The 20,896-nt window shown below is 48.9% G+C and overlaps 1 protein-coding gene across 1 annotated transcript in view; it reads right to left on the bottom strand.

Moving 5' to 3' along the window:
- Nucleotides 1-20,896, bottom strand: part of LOC137438074 (sodium channel protein type 1 subunit alpha-like) — a 259,043-nt gene that overhangs the window by 129,319 nt on the left and 108,828 nt on the right. The window contains 3 exon segments of the mRNA XM_078766607.1: nt 1,205-1,453; nt 10,127-10,342; nt 19,270-19,411. Of these exon segments, the coding sequence (XP_078622733.1) occupies nt 1,205-1,453; nt 10,127-10,342; nt 19,270-19,411 (607 nt within the window).

Below are 20,896 nucleotides of genomic sequence, written 5' to 3'. Positions count from 1 at the left end.
TTGCACAAAAGACTGAAATTTTATGTCTATAAGGTACAGATTCTGCAGAACTCAAACCAAATGACAGACCCAAACCCAAGGAGTTTGCCTTGGAAATTCCCAGTCGCACAGAGGATGACGAAGATTGCATGAAAAAGGTCATGTTCACAGACGAAGCTTGCTTTCATTTATCAGGGAGATCAACCGACACAATGTGAGGATCTGGGGCTCTAAAAACTCCAACGTGGTCATTGAACCCATATGCGACAGCCCAAAGGTCAATGTGTGGTGTAGCCTTCACAATGACTGCTTGGTGGATCCATGTTTTCCTTGCGGAAGATAAAGTGGCCTCAGTAATTGACATGTATTCAATAAGGTGGATTCACCTCCCCACGGATTGAAGACCTGCAACCCAATATCATTTTTCAACAGGATGGCGCCCCCCCCCACCCCCCCTTATTGGGCCTTAGTCTATCAAGCCGTCCGAAATGGAAAATTTCCAGGTCGCTGGATTAGCTGAGATGGTCCAACCGCCTTACGATCGCCAGACATGACCCCCCTTGATTTTTTTGGGGGGGTTTGTCAAAGATGTTGTCTACAACACCAAGGTGGTAAACCTGCAGGATCTTCGTTCTCGGATCACAACTGCATATGCACTGGTGGACGCAAACATGCTGAGCCGAACATGGCAAGAACTCGTGTACCACCTTGATGTCGTACGTGTGACAAACTCACATTGAAGTGTATTGATGGTGTGCACAAACTTTATGAGTTTGGGTTTTATGAGTTTATGAGTTTTTGTGCACAAACTTCCAGTTCTACTAATACTATTACTTGTATTTTTAAAGTGGAACATGCTTGTTCTTCGAGATTTATTGTCAAAAAAAAAACAACTAAAAAAACGGACAACTCAGTTATATTTGACAAACAAGTGTTACTCATGATGTGCAAAAGTATGATGGATGCCAGCTGTTGCACACTGAAGGAAAGGAGGACACCACCAGAGTTATATATTGTGACAAAAAAAAACATCCTACAGTGAAAGTAAAAGTTAGGAGTATTGTTTTAAATGAATTGATTCAAATGATGGTGGTCAAGTTTACAATTCGTAGGTTCCATTTGAACCTGATAATATGACGTTTTGTCAGTCTTTGAAAATAATGCTAATATTTGTCTTTGTAAATCCTTGCATCACTTTTTTCACAATCAAAACCTCCACACCTACCCCATGGGAAGCAGAACTCTTCTTGTGCAACAACCTCTCATTCCTGTGAAAGCTATCCTCAGATTCAGACTGAGCGATCTTTTCCAAATCGCCCTTCTCCATACCATCATCTTCCTCCTCATCTTCCTTCTGTTTACGTCGTTTTCTGCGGTTCCGGCGCTCCTTAGCGCTTTTTGAGCTGAGGCGTGACATCTCAGATGAGCTTTGGGTCATTCCTTCACTCAGTCCTTCTGCAGTAGCAGCTTCAGTCTGCATAAAGAATCCTTTGGTTAGGCATTAGTATTTGATGATGTGCAGAATGAGCAAAGAGATTGGAGTTTAGAAAGACTCTTCCATAAGTTATATTTAAAAAATGAGACCAATCATTTCTTTATTAAGAACCTTCTTTTTTGAAGTTGCAGGATTGAAAAATAGCTTGCAATGAGGAATTTTACTTGGGGGGTTCTGAGTGGTGCTGACATCATTTAGAAGGATGTTGGTGGCACTGACATTTTATAGACAATATTTTGATGCTCATTCAAACTTGCCCTAAGGTGAGTCAATCAATGTCTGAACTGGACTCACATGTAAACCAGGCAGATTTCTTACTCCTTGAAGGGCATTAGTGAACCAGCTGGGTTTTTACTGACAATCCAAAAGCAAAATGAAAATTCTGAGACGAGCTTACATTCCAGAAACTTGGAAACCAAATCCTTAATAATTATAGCATTAAGTGGATTGGAAAACACAACCTCTGTCATCACAGGTCCAACTACTAAGCTCAACTACTATGTCACTACAATGACCAAGACTAGGTAAATTAATGTGTTTAAATGCAGTGTGCATAAATTGTATTCTCCACAGGTGTGTGTGTGTGTGTGTGTGTGTGTGTGTGTGTGTGTGTATATATATATATATATACACACACACACACACAGTATATGCACATGCACTTGCTGCATGATGAAAGCTGGGATTTTCAGTGGATGAGTGAATTAAATCTTTTTTTTGCAGCCATGCTTTAGCAAGTAGTTATGCAAGAAACTTTCAAATATACAGAGATCAAAAGCTTTCAAAATTCTATTTTATCCAACCTGAAATGATAAGGAAGAACTTTGTGTCATGCTTGTATCGTGCTTATGCCTTGATATATGGTGGGCCACCTATATATTATGTACCCACAGGGGGATGGAGGGAGGGAAATTACAAAAATAAAAATTGAGAAAAAGAAGACGGAGGGACAGGAGCTAAAAAGAAAAGAAGAAAAAAAAGAGGTTATGGGGAAGGGGCAGGGAGAGTGGAGAAGTGGGAATAGAAGGAAAACTATGAAGACGCATGTTTTGCCAAATGGGGAAGAGGTGGATTCAAATATTTTGCCATTTGTGTAACATAATATAGGAAGGAGGAAAAGAGTGAGACCAGCTGAGATGGGAAGATTGTGTGAGGAGGGATCAATAAGGTGGGGTGGTTAGAGAGTGGAGAGAGATGGCTGAAGACAGGGGGAAGTGGAGAAGTATTGTGGTCAAGGTGGGGCAGAAGTTTGGTACTGTTGGACCTCGCCCACTATGAAGGGAGGAGGAGGAAGAGGAGGAGGAAGAAGAGGAAGAGGAGTAGGAGTAATAAGAGGAAGAGGAAGAAGAGGAAGAGAAGGAAGAGGAGGAGGAGGAGGAGGATAAGGAAATAAACATATTTCCCTTTGTTGCTTTAGGGAACCCTATTTATTACAGACACAAAATGGAATAATTGTTCACCCGCCCACCGCAATATGCTCCATACATTCCTGAACCTCCTTTCAAACCACCTTCACTCTTGTCTGCTTCCAAGCTCTTTTTCCTTCTCTCCCCACTCCTCGAGCCCCCTTTATCTTTCTGAAAAGCCTCGATCCCTTCCTTTTGTACAATAAATTGATTTTCCATCCCTTAATGCCCCGTGTCTGTATGTAATAAATAGATGGTCCCTTAGCATAATTGAGCTTTGAACTTGCTTTTACATGCATGTGGGCCTATTATTGTCTAATTAAACTTCATTATTGGGTAAAGACATGTGAAACTGCAAGCAAAGTTTCTCTTTTGTGTGAAAGAGGATGGAGGTTACTAAAAATGAAGTTCGATTGGAAGGTGATTCAAATTCTTATATGGTTACCAAAAAATAACGTATTTTTTGAAAATGACCTGTACAAAACTACCTCTGTTATGAAATCAATTCGGAGGAATAACTCTTTAGAAAAGCCCTTGTACATTAGGGTGGAGTAAAAATATCATTTTGTAGCGGTTGCCGCTGAGCATACACAATCGCCTTACACCTGCCGAAGACGCAACCAGGGAGCGATCACTGTACCGGGCTCGCCCAGGCCGCCCGGACATGCCCAGACGCGCCTTTCCCGGGCATGCCCGGACTCGCCTTTCCCGGGCTCGCCTAGGCCGCCCGGGCATGCCCGGTCTCGCCTTTCCCGGGCATGCCCAGACTCGCCTTTCCCAGGCCGCCCGGGCACGCCCGGGTCTCGCCTTTCCCGGGCATGTCCAGACTCGCCTTTCCCGGGCTCGCCCAGGCCGCCCGGGGACGCCCAGTCTTGCCTTTCCCGGGCATGCCCAGACTCGCCTTTCCCGGGCTCGCCCAGGCCGCCCGGGCACGCCCGGTCTCGCCTTTCCCGGGCATGTCCAGACTCGCCTTTCCCGGGCTCGCCCAGGCCGCCCGGGCACGCCCAGTCTCGCCTTTCCCGGGCAAACGCTCCGGCATGACGTGTTTGATTGCATATATATATTGCTGCCCGATAAACGGGTTTTTCAGAGTACCCGAGTTTTGGTTTTGCTCAATAAAGAAACTCGGACGAATTCCCGTCTTTTGTCGCGTCAATCCTTTCGACTCGCGTAGGAGCACAGCTCCTTCACTGGTGACCCCCGACATGGACACGGCAGTTGCCCTTAAACTGCCTACCTTCTGGGAGGCTCACGCGGCGGTTTGGTTCGCCCAGGCGGACTCCCAGTTTGCCCTGCGAGGCATTACCGCCGACGACACCCGCTTCCACTATGTGGTAGTGGCACTCGGCTCCGCCACTGCAGCCCGCGCCCTGGCCCTCCTCCAGCACCCGCCAGCCGCTGACAAGTATGGCGCGATCAAGACGCTCCTCCTCGACGCATTCGCCCTCTCACCGGCAGAATGCGCACGACGCCTGCTCGACCTGCCCGAGCTCGGCGACACGCGCCCGTCCGAGCGAATGGACTACATGCTCTCGCTGCTCGGTGAGCACTCCCCGGATTTTCTTTTCCGGGAGCTGTTCCTCCGCCAGCTGCCAAGCCAGGTACGCTTCGTCCTGGCAGGCACGCAGATCACGGATCCCCGCACCCTCGCCGGGTAAGCCGACAAGATCTCCTCGGCAGGCCAGCACATCGGGGCGGCTACATGGAGCCCGCCGCCGTCCGAGGCGACGCCCATGGCGCCCGGTGCGGTTGGAGGCCAAACTGCCGGTGCAACTGGCGGCCGCCACGCCGCGCCGACCGCTTCCAACATGACAGCCGGGGCCTCCACCTGACCAGGCATAGTGTTATTACCACGCCAGGTTCGGACAAAAGGCTCGGACATGCCGACCCCCGTGCACTTTCGGCAAGTCGGGAAACGGCCGGGCCGGCGTTCATTACCAGCCATGAGCGCCGGCCACTCGGGCAACTTGCTTTTCATCAAGGACAAAGCGTCCGGGCGGCGTTTTCTTTGTGACACCGGCGCCCAACTGAGCGTCATACCCGCCTCCGAGCAGGACAGGCAGACCGCCGTTTGTGGCCCCTCCTTGGTCACTGCCAACGGATCGGCCATCCGCACCTTCGGCCCGCGCAACGTCACCCTCTGCTTCGGCAGCCAGCACTTTCATTGGACCTTTGTGACGGCAAGCGTGCCCAAGGCTTTGCTAGGCGCCGACTTCCTCTGCGCGCACGGGCTGCTGGTCGACGTCAAACGGCGTCGCCTTGTCAACGCCGAGACTTTCAGCTCCCTGGCGTGCACGATGAGCAGCTCCACGCCGACCGAACTAGAATGCGCCCTCCCGGCGGCGAACGAGTTCGCTCGCCTGCTCGCGGAGTTCCCGGCCCTCACGCGGCCGACGTTTTCAGCCGTCGCAGTGAGCACCACATACCAACTGCGGGCCCGCCGGTCTATGCCAGAGCCCGCCGCCTCGACCCGGCCAAGCTCGCCGTGGCAAAGGCCGAGTTCGACGTGTTGGATCACCTTGGCATCGTGCGGCGCTCCGATAGCGCGTGGGCCTCGCCACTGCACATCGTGCCGAAGCCGGGGGGCGGCTGGCGCCCATGTGGCGACTACCACCACCTCAACGACGTTACCACCCCCGACAGGTATCCGGTCCCGCACATCCAGGACTTTTCCGCCGTTTGACGGGGCGGGTCATTTTCTCGAAAATTGACTTAATACGGGGATACCACCAGGTACCTGTCAGGCCGGCCGACGTCCCAAAAACGGCCGTCATCACACCACTCGGCCTGTTCGAATTCCTGAGGATGCCGTTTGGCCTCAAGAACGCGGCCCAGGCGTTCCAGCGCTTGATGGACGGTGTGCTGCGCGACCTGCCATTCCTCTTCGTCTACCTGGACGACATCCTCGTCGCCAGCACGTCCCGGGCCGAGCACCTCCTCCACCTCCGAACACTGTTTGGGCGCCTCAGCGAGCACGGCTTAATCGTCAACCCGGCCAAATGCCACTTCGGCACGACGGCCGTTGAATTTTTGGGCCACCACATCACCAGGAACAGGGCCGTGCCGCTGCCAAACAAGGATGGTCAAGGCCATCACCGAGTTCCCGCGTCCCCGCTCCATCAAGGCCCTGCAGGAGTTCCTCGGCATGGTGAATTTTTACCACCGTTTCGTGCCCCGCGCTGCTCAGCTCATGCGGCCCCTTTACGAAGCCCTCCGGTGCAAGCCGGCCAAGCATGACGTTGTCTGGTCCGCAGCCATGGACGCGGCATTCACAGGCGCAAAGCTGGCCCTCGCCGACGCAACGCTGCTTGCTCACCCGGTGCTCGACGCTCCCATCGCCCTCACTACAGACGCCTCCGACTACGCGGTGGGCGCTGTACATGAACAATGGGTGAACGGGGTTTGGCAGCCACTCGCTTTTTTTAGCCGGCAACTCCGGCCGAACGAGCTAAAATATAGCACATTTGACCGCGAGCTCCTCGGTCTATACCTGGCCGTTCGCCATTTCCGCCACCTCCTGGAGGGCCGCCCGTTCACGGCTTTCGTCGACCACAAGCCGTTGGCTTACGCGATGGCCAAAGTCATGGAGCCGTGGTCGGCCCGCCAGCAGCGCCACCTCTCCGCCGTGTCGGAGTTTACCACGGACATCCAGCACGTCGCCTGAAAAGACAACGCCGTGGCCGACTGTCTTTCTCGGGCCAGCGCGAACGCGGTCCACCTCGGCGTGGACTTCGCGCTTATGGCGGCCGACCAGACCACCGACACCACGGTGCAAGCCCTCCGGGCGGCGGACACGGGCCTCCGCCTGGCCGACGTCCCCTTCACGGACACTGTCCTGCTCTGCGACGTCTCCCAAGGCCAGCCTCGCCCCGTCGTGCCCGTTACCTGGCAGCGCCGCGTTTTTGCCTCCCTCCACGGCCTTTCCCACCCGGGCCGGAAAGCTTCCCAGAAGCTGGTGTCGGCGCGTTTCGTCTGGCACGGACTTCGACGGAACGTCCGCGATTGGGCCAATGCCTGCACGGCCTGCCAGCGGGCCAAGGTCCACCACCACACCCAGGCCCCGCTGGCACCTTTCACCGTGCCTGAACGGCGTTTCGACCACTTCAACGTGGACCTGGTGGGCCCCCTTCCCCCATCACGAGGTTTCACACACCTGCTCACCATGGTGGACAGGACCACCAGGTGGCCGGAGGCCGTTCCCCTCGTTTCCACCACCACCGCCGACATGGCGCAGGCTTTCATCGCCACCTGGGTCGCCCGTTTCGGCGCACCGGCGGACATCTCTTCGGACCGCGGTCCGCAGTTCACCTCCGAGCTGTGGGGCGCGGTCGCCCGCAACCTGAGGGTCAAGCTCCACCGTACCACGGCCTACCACCCCCAGGCCAATGGGTTGTGCGAGCGTTTTCACCGCTCCATGAAGGCCGCGCTCATGGCCGGCCTTCAGGACGGCGGTTGGGCCGACCGGCTGCCGTGGGTCCTTTTGGGCCTCCGCACGGCCCCCAAGGAGGACCTCCAGGCGTCCACCGCCGAGCTAGTCTACGGCCAGCCTCTACGCGTCCCGGGTGAGTTCGTGCCGGATGCTACCAGTCCCTGGTCCGCAGCTCGCCAGCGCTCGGACCTCCAGGAGGCCGCCCGACGGTTTGCCCCCGTGCCAACGTCCCGCCATGGTGGCCCCCAGTCCTACGTCCCCCCAGCGCTTCGCACAGCGGAGTACGTTTTTGTGCGTCATGACGCACACCGGGGGCCACTCCGGCCGCCGTACGACAGGCCCTTCCGAGTCCTGCGACGGGACGACAAAAATCTTTCGTCGTCGACGTCGGCGGCAGGCCGGACCGGATTTCGGTGGACCGCCTCAAGCCGGCGCACGTGGACGTCGACCAACCACCACGGCTGGCCCTTCCTCCGCAGCGAGGCCGCCCCCCGTCCACGGTTCCCACCGCTCGACCATCCACCATCACGCCGGACCCCCCCCCCCACGACCCTCCAGGGGTCGCTTCGGCCGGGTCATCAGGACCCCCCTTAAATTGACCCTGCCGGTGCAAGTCGATTCTGGGGGGGCGCGTGTTGCGGTTGCCGCTGAGCATACACAATCGCCTTACACCTGCCGAAGACGCAACCAGGGAGCGATCACTGTACCGGGCTCGCCCAGGCCGCCCGGACATGTCCAGACATGCCTTTCCCGGGCATGCCCGGACTCGCCTTTCCCGGGTTCGCCCAGGCCGCCCGGGCACGCCCGGTCTCGCCTTTCCCGGGCATGCCCAGACTCGCCTTTCCTGGGCTCGCCCAGGCCGCCCGGGCATGCCCGGTCTCGCCTTTTCCGGGCATGTCCAGACTCGCCTTTCCCGGGCTCGCCCAGGCCGCCCGGGGACGCCCAGTCTCGCCTTTCCCGGGCATGCCCAGACTCGCCTTTCCCGGGCTCGCCCAGGCTGCCCGGGCACGCCCGGTCTCACCTTTCCCGGGCATGTCCAGACTCGCCTTTCCCGGGCTCGCCCAGGCCGCCCGGGCACGCCCAGTCTCGCCTTTCCCGGGAAAACGCTCCGGCATGACGTGTTTGATTGCATATATATATATTGCTGCCCGATAAACGGGTTTTTCAGAGTACCCGAGTTTTGGTTTTGCTCAATAAAGAAACTCTGACGAATTCCCGTCTTTTGTCGCGTCAATCCTTTCGACTCGCGTAGGAGCACAGCTCCTTCAATTTTACATTTTTTTATAAGCTAGTATATGGGAAATGTGTCAAATGAGCATAGAAACAATCCTGCAAAATTATAATTATTTCTGACCACTCCTTCATCGCCCTCAATCTGATTGAAATTTTGGCATATTATCGCATTTCGACATGTATCGCATTTCGTTATACATGCTTTGATCCGCCATTGACCACGAGGTGACTTGGAGAAGAAGGGGGGCGGGGCGCCAGAACAGGGTGTGGCCCACCCCCGCGTCATCAAAGGCATTGCCACAAAGCCCTCAGCCAGCCAACCATGGCTGAGGAGTGTCACCGACGGGGGTGGTTTGGTGAGCTGCATAGTGATACGCACCCCGTTTATATTAGCACTGGCTGGGACTATTTATGCCAGATGAGACGATTTGCTGCACTTGGGCGATTGCTGCACTCCTGCCACCCCCCTTCAATTCATGTGAGTGAGTTCGTGTTGTTTGTGCTGTCTGTCTGTCTGTCTGGGGAACCCTAAGTTAAGCCTGTAATAAGTTGTTTTTGTTTGTTTTCAGAACGATGGCGGTCACAAGAGATCAAGTTACATGCGTGATATTTGGAGCTCCACGAAACATCCAAACTAACGTTCTCCCAACGTACGCTGATGTCATGAAAGGATACCTTCAATCTCGGCAACAGCTTAGGCCGGAGAATGGCAAATACCCTTCATTTGGTGACATGTCTCACAAACTGTGCTATGAAATTCAAGAGGTATGGGAAACGGCCTCTCTTCCAACGGTATCGCACGCGCAAGCGATTGAAAAACTCAGATCTTTCCATGACAAGTACAATTCAATCCTAAAAGTCTACAAGGGAAGAAAGGATCAAGCCACCTACAAACAACGACTCACAGACTTTCTCGACAAATCTAACAATCTGTTTGATCTTAGCAAATGTAAATGTTCTGACATGGTGTCTAACTGTAACTGCTTGAAAGAACATAAAGTGCCGCAAAAAGAGCGAGAGTTCCTTCAAGACCAGAGAGGACCGAGGAACATGGTAATTGGCGGAATAGATCAAGAAGAGACATCAAGATTGAAGAGGAAAGCGGAAAGAGAAGAGACCAATCTCAAACGAATGAAAACTCACTACGAAGATGCCAAAAGTACATAACAGTACACAAAACCATAAAAGTTTCAAACCTTTATATTGAGTTCCTACTGCAAGTGTTATATTGAAAATACCAAATCAAAAGAAGAGACAACTAATTACATCTATAATACCAGTTCTATGAATGGCGCAATTGTCTGTGATGTGTTCAGCAAAGATTGCATGTCATACCTTTATTTGTCAATGTATTGCATTATTGATGTATTCCAAGTGCAATGTTGCGTAGTAATGAGTTTTAGTTGTTGCGGTTTAAAGAGTCAGGTATAAAGTGGAAAAAGCACACAAGAGACTACACACATCTCAGTTCAAAATGCATATCTGATCCTTTGCTCAAATTGCTACATACAAAATCATATCTTAAAATTATTATAACCTGGAAACATCCATCATCCTCTTCTGGAGTTCACAAAAATCTCATACCTGTGCAGCATCATGTTCTTCCTGATGCTTCTTTAGCTGCTCAAGCATTTGCTGAAACTCACGTTCCTTTGCTTCTGCCTCCTCTTGTGTTGCCTGGTTTTGCTCCTCATAAGCCATAGCCACTACGGCTAGGATGAGGTTGATCAAATAGAAGGAGCCAAGAAAAATTACAAGCACGAAGAAGATCATATATGTCTTTCCAGCAGCACGTAGAGTCTGAAATAAAAAATAAAAAACAAATTAGTAAACAAAAAATCCCCAAAACAATTATGCATACATCACAGTCAGGTTGGAGGCATCTATTTATGATTACTGCCTCTACTCCAGTCTTGCTCCCTCTGCTCTCTCAGCCCTCTGACCCTCTCTAGCTCCTTAAGGATTCATGCACTCTTCCACCAACCTGAACGTAATTAAACTCCCAAAATCCAAGCTTTCCACCCACCTCCACTATTTTGTTCCTCTATTATTCTATTTGTGGAAATGCCTTCCTGACGATGTTCTATCCCATTGTTCCCTCCAGGGCTTCAGGTACACCACCATCCTATCTCATCATCAATCCCTACTAATGATCCTTTCAACCCCTTTTTATACCCCAAATCCAATTAACTTCTTCTTGTAGGTCACTGGCTCCTCCCTTCCTCTTTCTTCACGTTTCCTCTTCATTCTTTCCCTTGCTTGTTGTGTCTGACTGTGCTCCCACTGTAAATTTGCTGCCTTTTTGTCATCTATCACCTCACTATTCCACGAATCACAGATTATGGAACCAAAAGTAAGCATTTCCCAGAAAAGCTAAGTCAGTAGACTGGTGTGTGGCGACTTAAATCCGAAAAACGAAATTGAGAATAAACATAGCAATTGGGAGTAGATTGTATCGAGTATAGGTTGGTTATAGAGGTTTTCTCACACACTAGAAAGTATGTATATCAATAAATGCTTGTCTTTCTGGGAGACATGAGATGCATATTAAAAAGCTGGCATAAACACGAGCCAGGGCATCAAATTGGAATTGGGTAAAAATAAATGCTAAATTACATTTTATTTGTCGATCACATCATTTTAATTTACGACTTTTTACCATGGCACAAAGAAGAGCAGAGCAACCAGGGAACAAAGGGTCAACAGATACAAAATATGGCAACAGTGAAAGAGCATATAGGACAGGAATGTATGGATGCTCCACATGAGGGGATGAGTTGCAGATTAATAGGGGATCAGCATCTCAGCAGGTGTAGTAAAATTCAGAGGTAGAAATGTAATTATATTGTGATGATTTTATATGCATCTTTCTTCAACTGTTGTCATTTCTATCATTGGTTTTGCGGTTTCATTCATGATGATTATGGATATGTGCAGCATTACGTTCATTATTCCACCCAATTAATCATTTTCATTTTGCTTGTTCCAAAAGGAAAAGTAATTTTTCATAAATCTCCAATTATGTGTGTATTTTAAGGAAGTTTCCATCTTACTATAATTCACCAAATGTCGGTGAGTCCGTTTGAAGGTACCGCAAAAACGGCTCAACCGATCGCAACGATATTTTGGGTGGGTATTCCTGGGACCCCTGGGAGTAAAATAGGCTCTATTGTTTTTCCAATTTTTCCAAGTTTTCCAATTTTCCAAACACGATGGAATAATATTTACCGATATAAACAGTCATGTGGCTTTTGTTGAAATTCTACAAATACTGTTTATTCTACGTACCAGCAGAGAGTAGATCGACTCCTGACGAACTCTTCCTATATAAACGTGCGGCTCCGAAGTAACATGGCAGCGTGTGCAAAGCGACTGAGAAACAGATTTAGGGGCCGCTTCCGTGTTACAGATTCGGCGCACACTCTTCACACATAAACGTGCGACTGAGAAAGACGTGCAGCGCCCGCTTCCGTTTTGCAGAATTCAATCTTTTTTCAAAATGGGCGCCATGTACCGTTTAGATTTTGATGATTTGCGTGTGATATGACTCAACGGATGTTTATATGAATCGTTTAAAATAAAATAAAAGCCTTCAATTTCTGATATTTTGCCTTTTCATTTGGGCCTCCCAATTGAAGCCCCGCCCATAGGGCGGGTACCGTTGCTAGTAATAAAAATGGAAACTTCAATGCCCTTGGAAACTTCAATCGAAGTATTCGTTCAAAAAATGCCCTAGCCTACCAATTACGTGCACTTCACAGAGTTCTCACCAATGACCTCAAGGTTTTGGAGAAGCACCACCAGATGGCGCCTTTGGCCCAATATATCAAAAACTGTAACCACCTTCCATCCAAGCAATCATCCGCTAATGCCAAACTACACGTCTCCCTTTGTGGTAAGCCAGTCCGCAATGAACCACATCCCAAATATCTTGGAGTCACTTTGGATCACAGCCTGATGTACGGATAACATCTGAAAAATGTCTGTGAGAAAACTAAGGGTCTCTCAACCTGAAAACTCACATGTACTAGTTGGGGAGCATGTACACGCAGTCCTCAGATGTTTGCACTTGCTCTGGTGTATCCCACTAAAGTACGGTGCACCTGTCTTCCTTTCTTCTCACCTCCCTCTCAACCATCTTCCTCGTCTCTTTCACACATGCCTTTCCCCATCGCTCATGCTTCATCCACCCCAAGCCATGCTTCCCGTGCTGTACCATCCCCATGACCTCCTCCTGTTGCAACCCCCTCCTGTTCCTCCATCTCGTCCACCTCTTCTTCTCTCTCTTCTTCTCCTTCTTCTTCTTCTTCTTCTTTCTCTCTCTCTCTCTCTCTCTCTCTCTCTCTCTCTCTCTCTCTCTCTCTCTCTCTCTCTCTCTCTCTCTCTCTCTCTATATATATATATGCACAGTGCCTTCAGAAGGTATTCACACCCCTTGACCCTTTTCACATTTTTGTTGTGTTGTGTGTTTTTTTTTTTTTTTTTTATTATTATTTTTTGTATACAAGATCGAGGCTCGTGAAAGAGCGAACATTAATCACACAGAAAGACAAACCGACACATAAACATATAACATAGGGAGCGGTAGACAAGATGGGGAGAGAGGGGGAAGGACACAAACACAACATTTGAGAGCAGGGACCGAGAGACATGGAGACATCGAGAGATCTGAGAGAGGGCGAGGGCTTTGGGGGGGGTGGGGCGTGGGAAGGGGGCAGTGGGAGAGGTATAAAACATATGGACACTGCCAGGACTTCCAGGAAAGAAGTTGGAATTTCAAACAAGGTGGATCTGGGGTGAATTAGCGGGGGTAGAAAAGATCAAGGTTTTGGATGGGGGAAGATAAGAGATGGTGGTGAACAGCTGTTTTAAAGACCTGGAGGGAGGAGTGGGATTGAAGGGAGTGAGGGAGTTTGCTCCAGAGGCGGGAGAAAAGAGGAATGAAAGAGTGAAGGTGAGCGGAGAGCCGAGATTTCGGCAGTTTAACCAACAGAGGGTTGCTGGCAGATCTTGTGCGACCTGTAGGAATATTTGGGGGACAGAGCACAGAGAGAGCTGGGGGTGCAAGGCCGGAGAGGAGTCGGTAGAAGACAGAAAGACCACCTACCTGCCTGCGGTGAGTGAGTGAAAGGCCCTCAGAGATAGCTTCATCGCGGGAGATTCCAATAATTCTGAAAGCTTTGGTTTCAACAGCGTGAAGCCGAGCTAGGTGTGAGGCAGGAGCACCGGCCCATAGGGGAGAACAGTATTCCATTGAGCTGCGGATGAAAGCCTTGTATGTGGTGAGGAGCTCAGGTGTGCCGAGGAAGGACTTCGCACGACGGAGGATGCCCAGTCGGCGACTGGCTTTGGAGGCCAGCTTGGAAATGTGGTTTTCCCAAGAAAGATCATGGCAGATAGTGAGACCCAAAATCTTGAGCGACAGAACTTCTTGGAGAGGATTGTTGAGAAAGTAGATGGGAGGGTTGTCCAGTCGATCTTTTCGGAGAGACATAGTAAGAGTGTGAGATTTGTCAGGATTGAAAGACATGTTCCACTTGTTTGACCAGTCTGTGATTTTGTCCAGGTCTTCAGAGAGTGAGGAGGCAGCAGACTGCCGATCTGAGGGAAGAGGAATGGAGCGGCAGAGAGTGGAGTCATCAGCAAAGAGATAGAGAGGATTTTCGAGAGAGTCAGAGAGATCATTGATGAAGACCAGAAAAAGCACGGGGCCCAGAACACTGCCTTGGGGAACTCCAGCCTGAACAGGAAGAGGAGATGAGAGAAACCCATTCAGGGCCACACGTTGACGACGACTAGAGAGGAAGTCCGCCAGCCATGCGTGGAGATTTCCATGGATACCAAAGGAGGAGAGTTTGGTGAGCAGAGCGGGGTGCCAGACCGTGTCGAAGGCACGTGATATGTCGAGGGAGACAGCTCTAATTTCCTGTTTGGCATTGAGGACCTCCATCCATTGTTGAGACAGCAGAAGCAGCATGTCCAGAGTAGAGTGACCTGGTCTGAAACCAAATTGATGATCAGAGATCAAGCCATTGGAGAAGAGGAAAGATTTCATATCAGAAGCAATGATGGATTCCATGACTTTGCTGATAATTGGGAGAAGGCTGATTGGTCTGTAGTTGCTAGGATCTGTTTTTGCACCTTTTTTGTGCAAAGCGGTGATGTTGGCTGATTTCCAAGCAGATGGCAGTTGACCTTGAGCAAAAGAGAGGGTGAAGAGAACAGAGAGAGGGTGAGATAGAGCAGCAGAGCAGGATTTTAGGACCCGTGGGCTGATGCCGTCGGGTCCAGTTGCAGAATCAGAGTCGAGGGTTGACAGAAACTTTTCCACCTTGTCAGGAGGAAAGGACACGGAGTCCAGGAGCAGCAGGGTACGACTGGGTATGGTGGGTACAGAGAGGGATGGGTTTGGGACACAAGATTTAGAGGCAAACACAGAGTTGAGGCATTCAGCTTTTTCACGTGCGGAGTCAGCTGTGTAGCCGTTTGAGGTAAGGGAGGGGATGGAGGGGGAACAAACACCAGAAACGGATTTGACCAGACGCCACCAGGATTTGGAAGAGGGAGACAGATAAGAGAGTTCGGTCTTGAGAACGGAGAGATATTGTTTCCTGGCTCTCCTGAGGGTGGACACACACTTGTTTCGGGCTTTGTGAAAGGAAATGAGATTTCCTTCCGTTGGATTTGCTTTCCAGGAGACGAAGGCAAGTTGTTTCTGGGCAACAGCCTCACCACAAGATTCCGTGTACCATGGACGGGAGGAAGGGTATGACAACTGAAGACGAGATGGGATAAATCTGTGCATGAGAGAGAGCAATTTACTTTGGAAGAATTCCCAGGATGAGTTGATGTCAGAGGTGGTAGAGATGGGAGACCAGTCCAGATGATTGATGGCTGCTTGAAGACCGTGCCAGTTGGCCTGAGTGAAATGCCAGACTCGTCGACGCTGAGCAGGCTCCCTGAGGAAGGTCAGAGAGATGTCCACTTTAACAAGGACATGATCAGATGATCCGATCGGAGCAGAAGAAGAGCAGCAGACATTTTCAGGGAAGTTAGTCATAACCAAGTCCAGAAGAGAAGATGTTCCGTTGACTGAGATCCGGGTCGGGAAATTGACAGATTGTGTCAGTCCCAGTGAGTCGCAGAAGTCCTTTGCTGAGGAGCCATGGCTGGTGAGAGAGGTACCCACACCCAGCCAACTGGCATGATGACAGTTGAAATCACCACATATGAGGAAGAGAGAGTTGGGATGAGTAGATAGAAGTTGGTCCATATCATCAGACAGCAAGAGGTGTTACAGGTGTTACAGCCTGAATTAGAGTTTTTTGTCAATGATCTACACATAATACCCCATAATGTCAAAGTGGAATTTTATTTTCAGAAATGTTTACAAGATAATAGAAAATGAACGACCGAAATATCTAATTTGCACAAGTATTCAACCCCCTGAGTCAATATTTCGTAGAGGCGGCTTTGGCAGCGATTACAGCTTTGAGTCTTCTTGGGTATGGCTGTATCAGCTCCCCCACCTTTGCACATCTGGATTTGGGGAGTTTTCCCCAATCTTCCTTGCAGATTTGCTAAAGCTCTGTCAAGTTGGATGGGGAGCGTCGGTGTCCAGAAATATTCAAGCCTTTCCTCAGATTCTCAATGGCATTCAAGTCTGGAATTTGGCTGGGCCACTCAAGGACTTTTACGTTCTTGTACTGAAGCCATTCCAGTGTTGCTTTGACAGTATACTTGGGGTCATTGTCCTGTTGGAACATAAATCTTCACCGCAGTCCAAGGTCTTTTGCATTCTGAAGCAGGTTCTCCTCAAGGATTTGGCCTGTATTTGGCTCTATTAATTGTTCCCTCCATCCATACAAGTCTCCCAGTGCCTGCCACTGAAAAGTATCCCCAACGCATGATGCTGCCACCATCATGCTTCACGGTAGGGATGATGTTAGATGCGTGATGATCTGCGCTTGGTATCTGCCAGACATAGTGCTTCGTATTCAGGCCAGAGTTCAATTTTCGTCTCATCAGACGACCTAATCTTTTGCCTCATGCTCTGAGTCTTTCACATGCCTTTTGGCAAACTCCAGGCGTACTGTCATGTGCTTTTTCGCAGGAGTGGCTTCCATCTGGCCACTCTCCCATAAATCCTCGATTTGTGAAGTGCTGCAGAGACTGTTGTCCTTCCGACAGGTTCTCCCTTCTCAGCCAAGGAACTGTGTAGTCCTGTCAGAGTGGTCATTGGGTTTTCGGTCACCTCCCTGACCAAGGTCCTTCTTGCCCGGCTGCTCAGTTTGGCCGGACGGACAGCTCTAGGAAGAGTCTGGGTAGTTCCATATTCTTTCCATTTCCTAATGATGGAGCTCACTGTGCTCTTGGGAACTTTCAACACTCTAGAAATTGTTTTATACCCTTCCCCAGATCTATGCCTCCTCACAATTCTATCGAGGAGTTCTACGGACAATTCCTTGGACTTCATGGTCGGGTTTCTACTCTGACATGCACTGTCAACTGTAGGACCTTGTATAGAAAGGTGTGTTTCTTTCTCAATTATGTCCAAATAATTGAATTGGCCACAGGTGGACTCCAATCAAGTTGTAGAGACATCTCATGGATGATAAAAGGAAATTGGATGCACCTGAGCTCAATTTGGAGTGTCATAGCAAAAGGGTTGAATCTTTATCGACTCAATACATTTCAGCTTTTCATTTTTAATTATTTTAATTTAATATTTTTTAAATAATAATAATAATAATATAATAATAATATTTTTAATAATAATAATAATACATTTTTAATTTTTAATTTAATAATTATTTTCCGGTGTGTACCCCGGTTTAGAATAGGTACACCGTATCCCTGCGCATCGTAAGAGGTGACCAAAGGTTGGCGTCAGGAAGGGCATCCGGCCATAAAAACATTGCCTCAAACAGGGAACCATGATTGTCATGGGACCCGCAAGGCTAACCCCCGCTCTAGCAGGGAAAATGGCCTTAAAACGATCATTCATTCATTCATTCATTCATTTTAAATTATTTTATTTTAAAAAATTCTAAAAAAGAAATTCCACTTTGACTTTATGGGGTGTAGATCAGTGACAAAAAATTCCAATTTAATCCATTTTAAATTCAAGCTGTAATACAACAAAATGTCAAAAAAGGCGAGGCGTGTGAATACTGTATATGTATTTTAATATTAACATTATTTATTTATTTATTTATTGTATACAAAGTCAAGGCTCGTGGAAGAGCGAGAACAAAGAATGGAAACTGAGACTAAGAATGAGGGGTAGGGGAAGATGCAGGGGTGGACAAGATGGATAAAGAAGCAAACCCTCATGAAGGTACAACTGGAATTTTGGGGTGTTGGCAGATGGGGGGTGGGGGGCAATGACGAGGGGGAATTAAGAGGGGTAGAAAGATCATGGTTTTGGATGGGAGATAATTTTGATTCAAGAGAAATTGTTGATTAAGGTGATCTGAGGTGGTGGTCAACGACCGTCTTGAAGACCTGAAGGGAAGAATGAGATTGAAAGAATGTGGAAGTTGGTTTGACAAACAGGAAAAAAGAGGAACAACTGAGTGGAGGTGTGCAGTGATTCTGGATTTTGGAGTTTCACCAGAAGGAGATTGATGGTGGACTGCGTGCACCCTGCAGAAACCTGGAAGAGGTGGGGGGCAAGAGGGGGGGGGGCGACGGGGTCAAAGCACGGATAAGGCAGAAGGTGCAAGCCCAGAAAGGAGGCGTTTGAAGGCAGATAGAACATTGACCTGTCTGCAATGGGAGAATGATAGCCTCAAAGACTATGCGCAGGAGATTCCAGTGGTCTCAAAGGCTTGGTTTTCACAGTGTCAAGCTGGGCAAGATATGAAGCAGTGGCATCGGCCCAAAAAGAGAGAGCAGTATTCTATCAAGCTGCAGATGAAGGACTTGAAGGAGATAAGAGTTCAGGTGCACCAAGGAAGTACTTTGCATGATGGAGGATGCACAGACGGCAACTGGCTTTGGCAACCAATTTTGAAATGTAGGTTGCCCAAGAAAGAGCATGGCTGATAGTGAGACCCAAGAGTTTGAGTAACTGAACTTTGTAAAGGGGATTGGTAAGAAAGTAGATGAAAGGGTTTGCCAGACGGTCCTTTCGGAGAGAGAGAGAGCCACCTGTTCTCCAGAGGCCCAAAGCAGAATCAAGCAGCACAACTGGTATCCCTATCCCCTCTGCCTAGTTTTCCTCAAACCCCCGAGTTGCTTGATCATCTGCAATTATCATACTTTCTTCAACTGTAAACTGCAGTGTCAAACCACTTCATTTATTGAAGTGCAGCAATCTTCACATGGTATATCTCCAGCTCCCTCAGAACCAATTCCACCCTCCGGTCTTTAGGAGACCTTTTCTCAGTGCCCTGGCATACAGTTTCAACTGGGCCTTCTTCTGTATCAAGCAGTGATCGAACATTCTGGTACCGGCATACATATATGAACGTGAGCGCCACACTCTTGCACTATGTGCAAAACAACTCCACCTGGGGGGGGGGGGGGGGGGAAGGCTCACTTGAAATGCAATGGTCCCGTTAGCCAAGATCACCAATGGACATCACTATTACACTCGGTCACCACTGAGTTAGGGGTTGGACTTGTGACTGAGTGACACACACACACACACACGAACACACACACACACACACACAACCACTCCTAAGCTATCACTCATTCTGTTCTATAGCCCAGCTCACCAGCTGATAAAGATTCTCCCAATAGTCTTGTGTCATGAGGCGGAAGAGAGACAGGAAGGCCCAGCTGAAGGTGTCGAAGCTGGTGTAGCCATAGTTGGGATTTTCACCGGCCTTAATGCACTTGTAGCTTTCTGGACACGACCTGGAAATGTGACAGGAAAACAAGATCATACATTACTTCATTAGGGGCCCGAAGAGTACCCGATTGAATTTATGTTTATTCTACGTTTTTGTAGTACAGTATTATACTTCCACTGCCGTTTTGTGTGTATTCCCTTTTAAATTCATTTTCTTTACAACCTCTTGAGCAATTGACACGAATTTTTCAAAATAGGAGTGACTAATCATGTATAATATTTTTCATGATAATTACGATGTCTTAGGTCACATGGTGTGGCAGCCTGTAGTGAAATCGTATTAACGCTGAACCCAGGTGATGCTCGCTGCTCGCTGACACCGCTAGGGGGGCGCGGCTATAAGACCCGATGCGGCCGCTGCTCTAGGCGACTTCTCCTGTGACATGTTACAATGACTAGTAGACTCGTTAACGGTACGTACCGCATAGAATATTACGCTTGCTTTCATTGAACTATATTATGGATTGGCCTATGTGATGCCAAACCTTATTTATATTGCATTCCTGTATTTGCAGAATGATGTCAAAGGTCTTAATGGAATTAAACCAACAGATGGACTAAAGTTGTGGACTTGAATGATTTCCACAACACAACCATGTTGGAAAAAAAGAAAAACTTTGAACCTCTTCTCCGAAACCGCTCTGTGGAAAAAATTGAATCTTGGCACATGTCAAGTACTTCCCATGGGGAATAAGTCTTGATAATGATGATGTCATCAGTGAAGTAGTATACCAACCAAAATTGGATGCGTCAAAATTATTATCCCAATTAATACGAAAATTATTGATGATAATCTACGGATAAATGGGTCGAGAGAATGAAATTGATGATGTCATCAGTCATATAGTTTGGCAGCCATACTGAATTGAAAATAAAAAACTTTTAAAAAATCTTCTCCAGGATGGCTTTCTAGGTTGATTCAAAACTTCATACACATGATCTACTAGCCTTTGGGAATATAGCAAGGGCGGATCCAGGAATTTCAAGACGGGGGGGGGGGGGGGGGAGGGGGGTGCATGAAATTATAGTGCTGTGGGGGGGGGGGATAGGGGGATAAAGGTGGGGTCTGGGGGTCCTCTTCCAGGAAATTTTAAAAAATTGATCGTCAGAAATGGCATTTCGTGCGTTCTTGGAAGTTTCTGCAGTTCCTTGTGTTCTTCCTTGGTCCAACAGTTCAGCAGATTCGCACCGCCTGCACCCTCATCCTGGATCGAAGGGGGGATGCGCACCCCCTGCACCCCCCCCTGGATCCGCCCCTGTATAGGGTGTAAATTTAAACCTCATAGGTCACATGGTCTGGCAGCCATGTATATTTCTATTTTTTTTAAATCTTTTTTTATTTGAATTAAATTTTTAAATCCCATTCTAAATTCAGTTTTATAAAGAGGACGTCATGGATCATGTGTCCGGTCAAAGCAGGGTTGTATCAAAGTGGGGTGGCTTGGGACCTGGCCATAACTACCCGCAGTTATAAAGCGAGTCGAGTTACC

The sequence above is a fragment of the Myxine glutinosa genome, chromosome 12 (assembly GCF_964187855.1).
Source record: "Myxine glutinosa chromosome 12, kmMyxGlut1.1, whole genome shotgun sequence".
NCBI classification, from domain to species: Eukaryota; Metazoa; Chordata; class Myxini; order Myxiniformes; family Myxinidae; genus Myxine; species Myxine glutinosa.
Note: the sequence above shows the minus strand (reverse complement) of the source record. Positions and strands in the feature narration are given on the sequence as shown.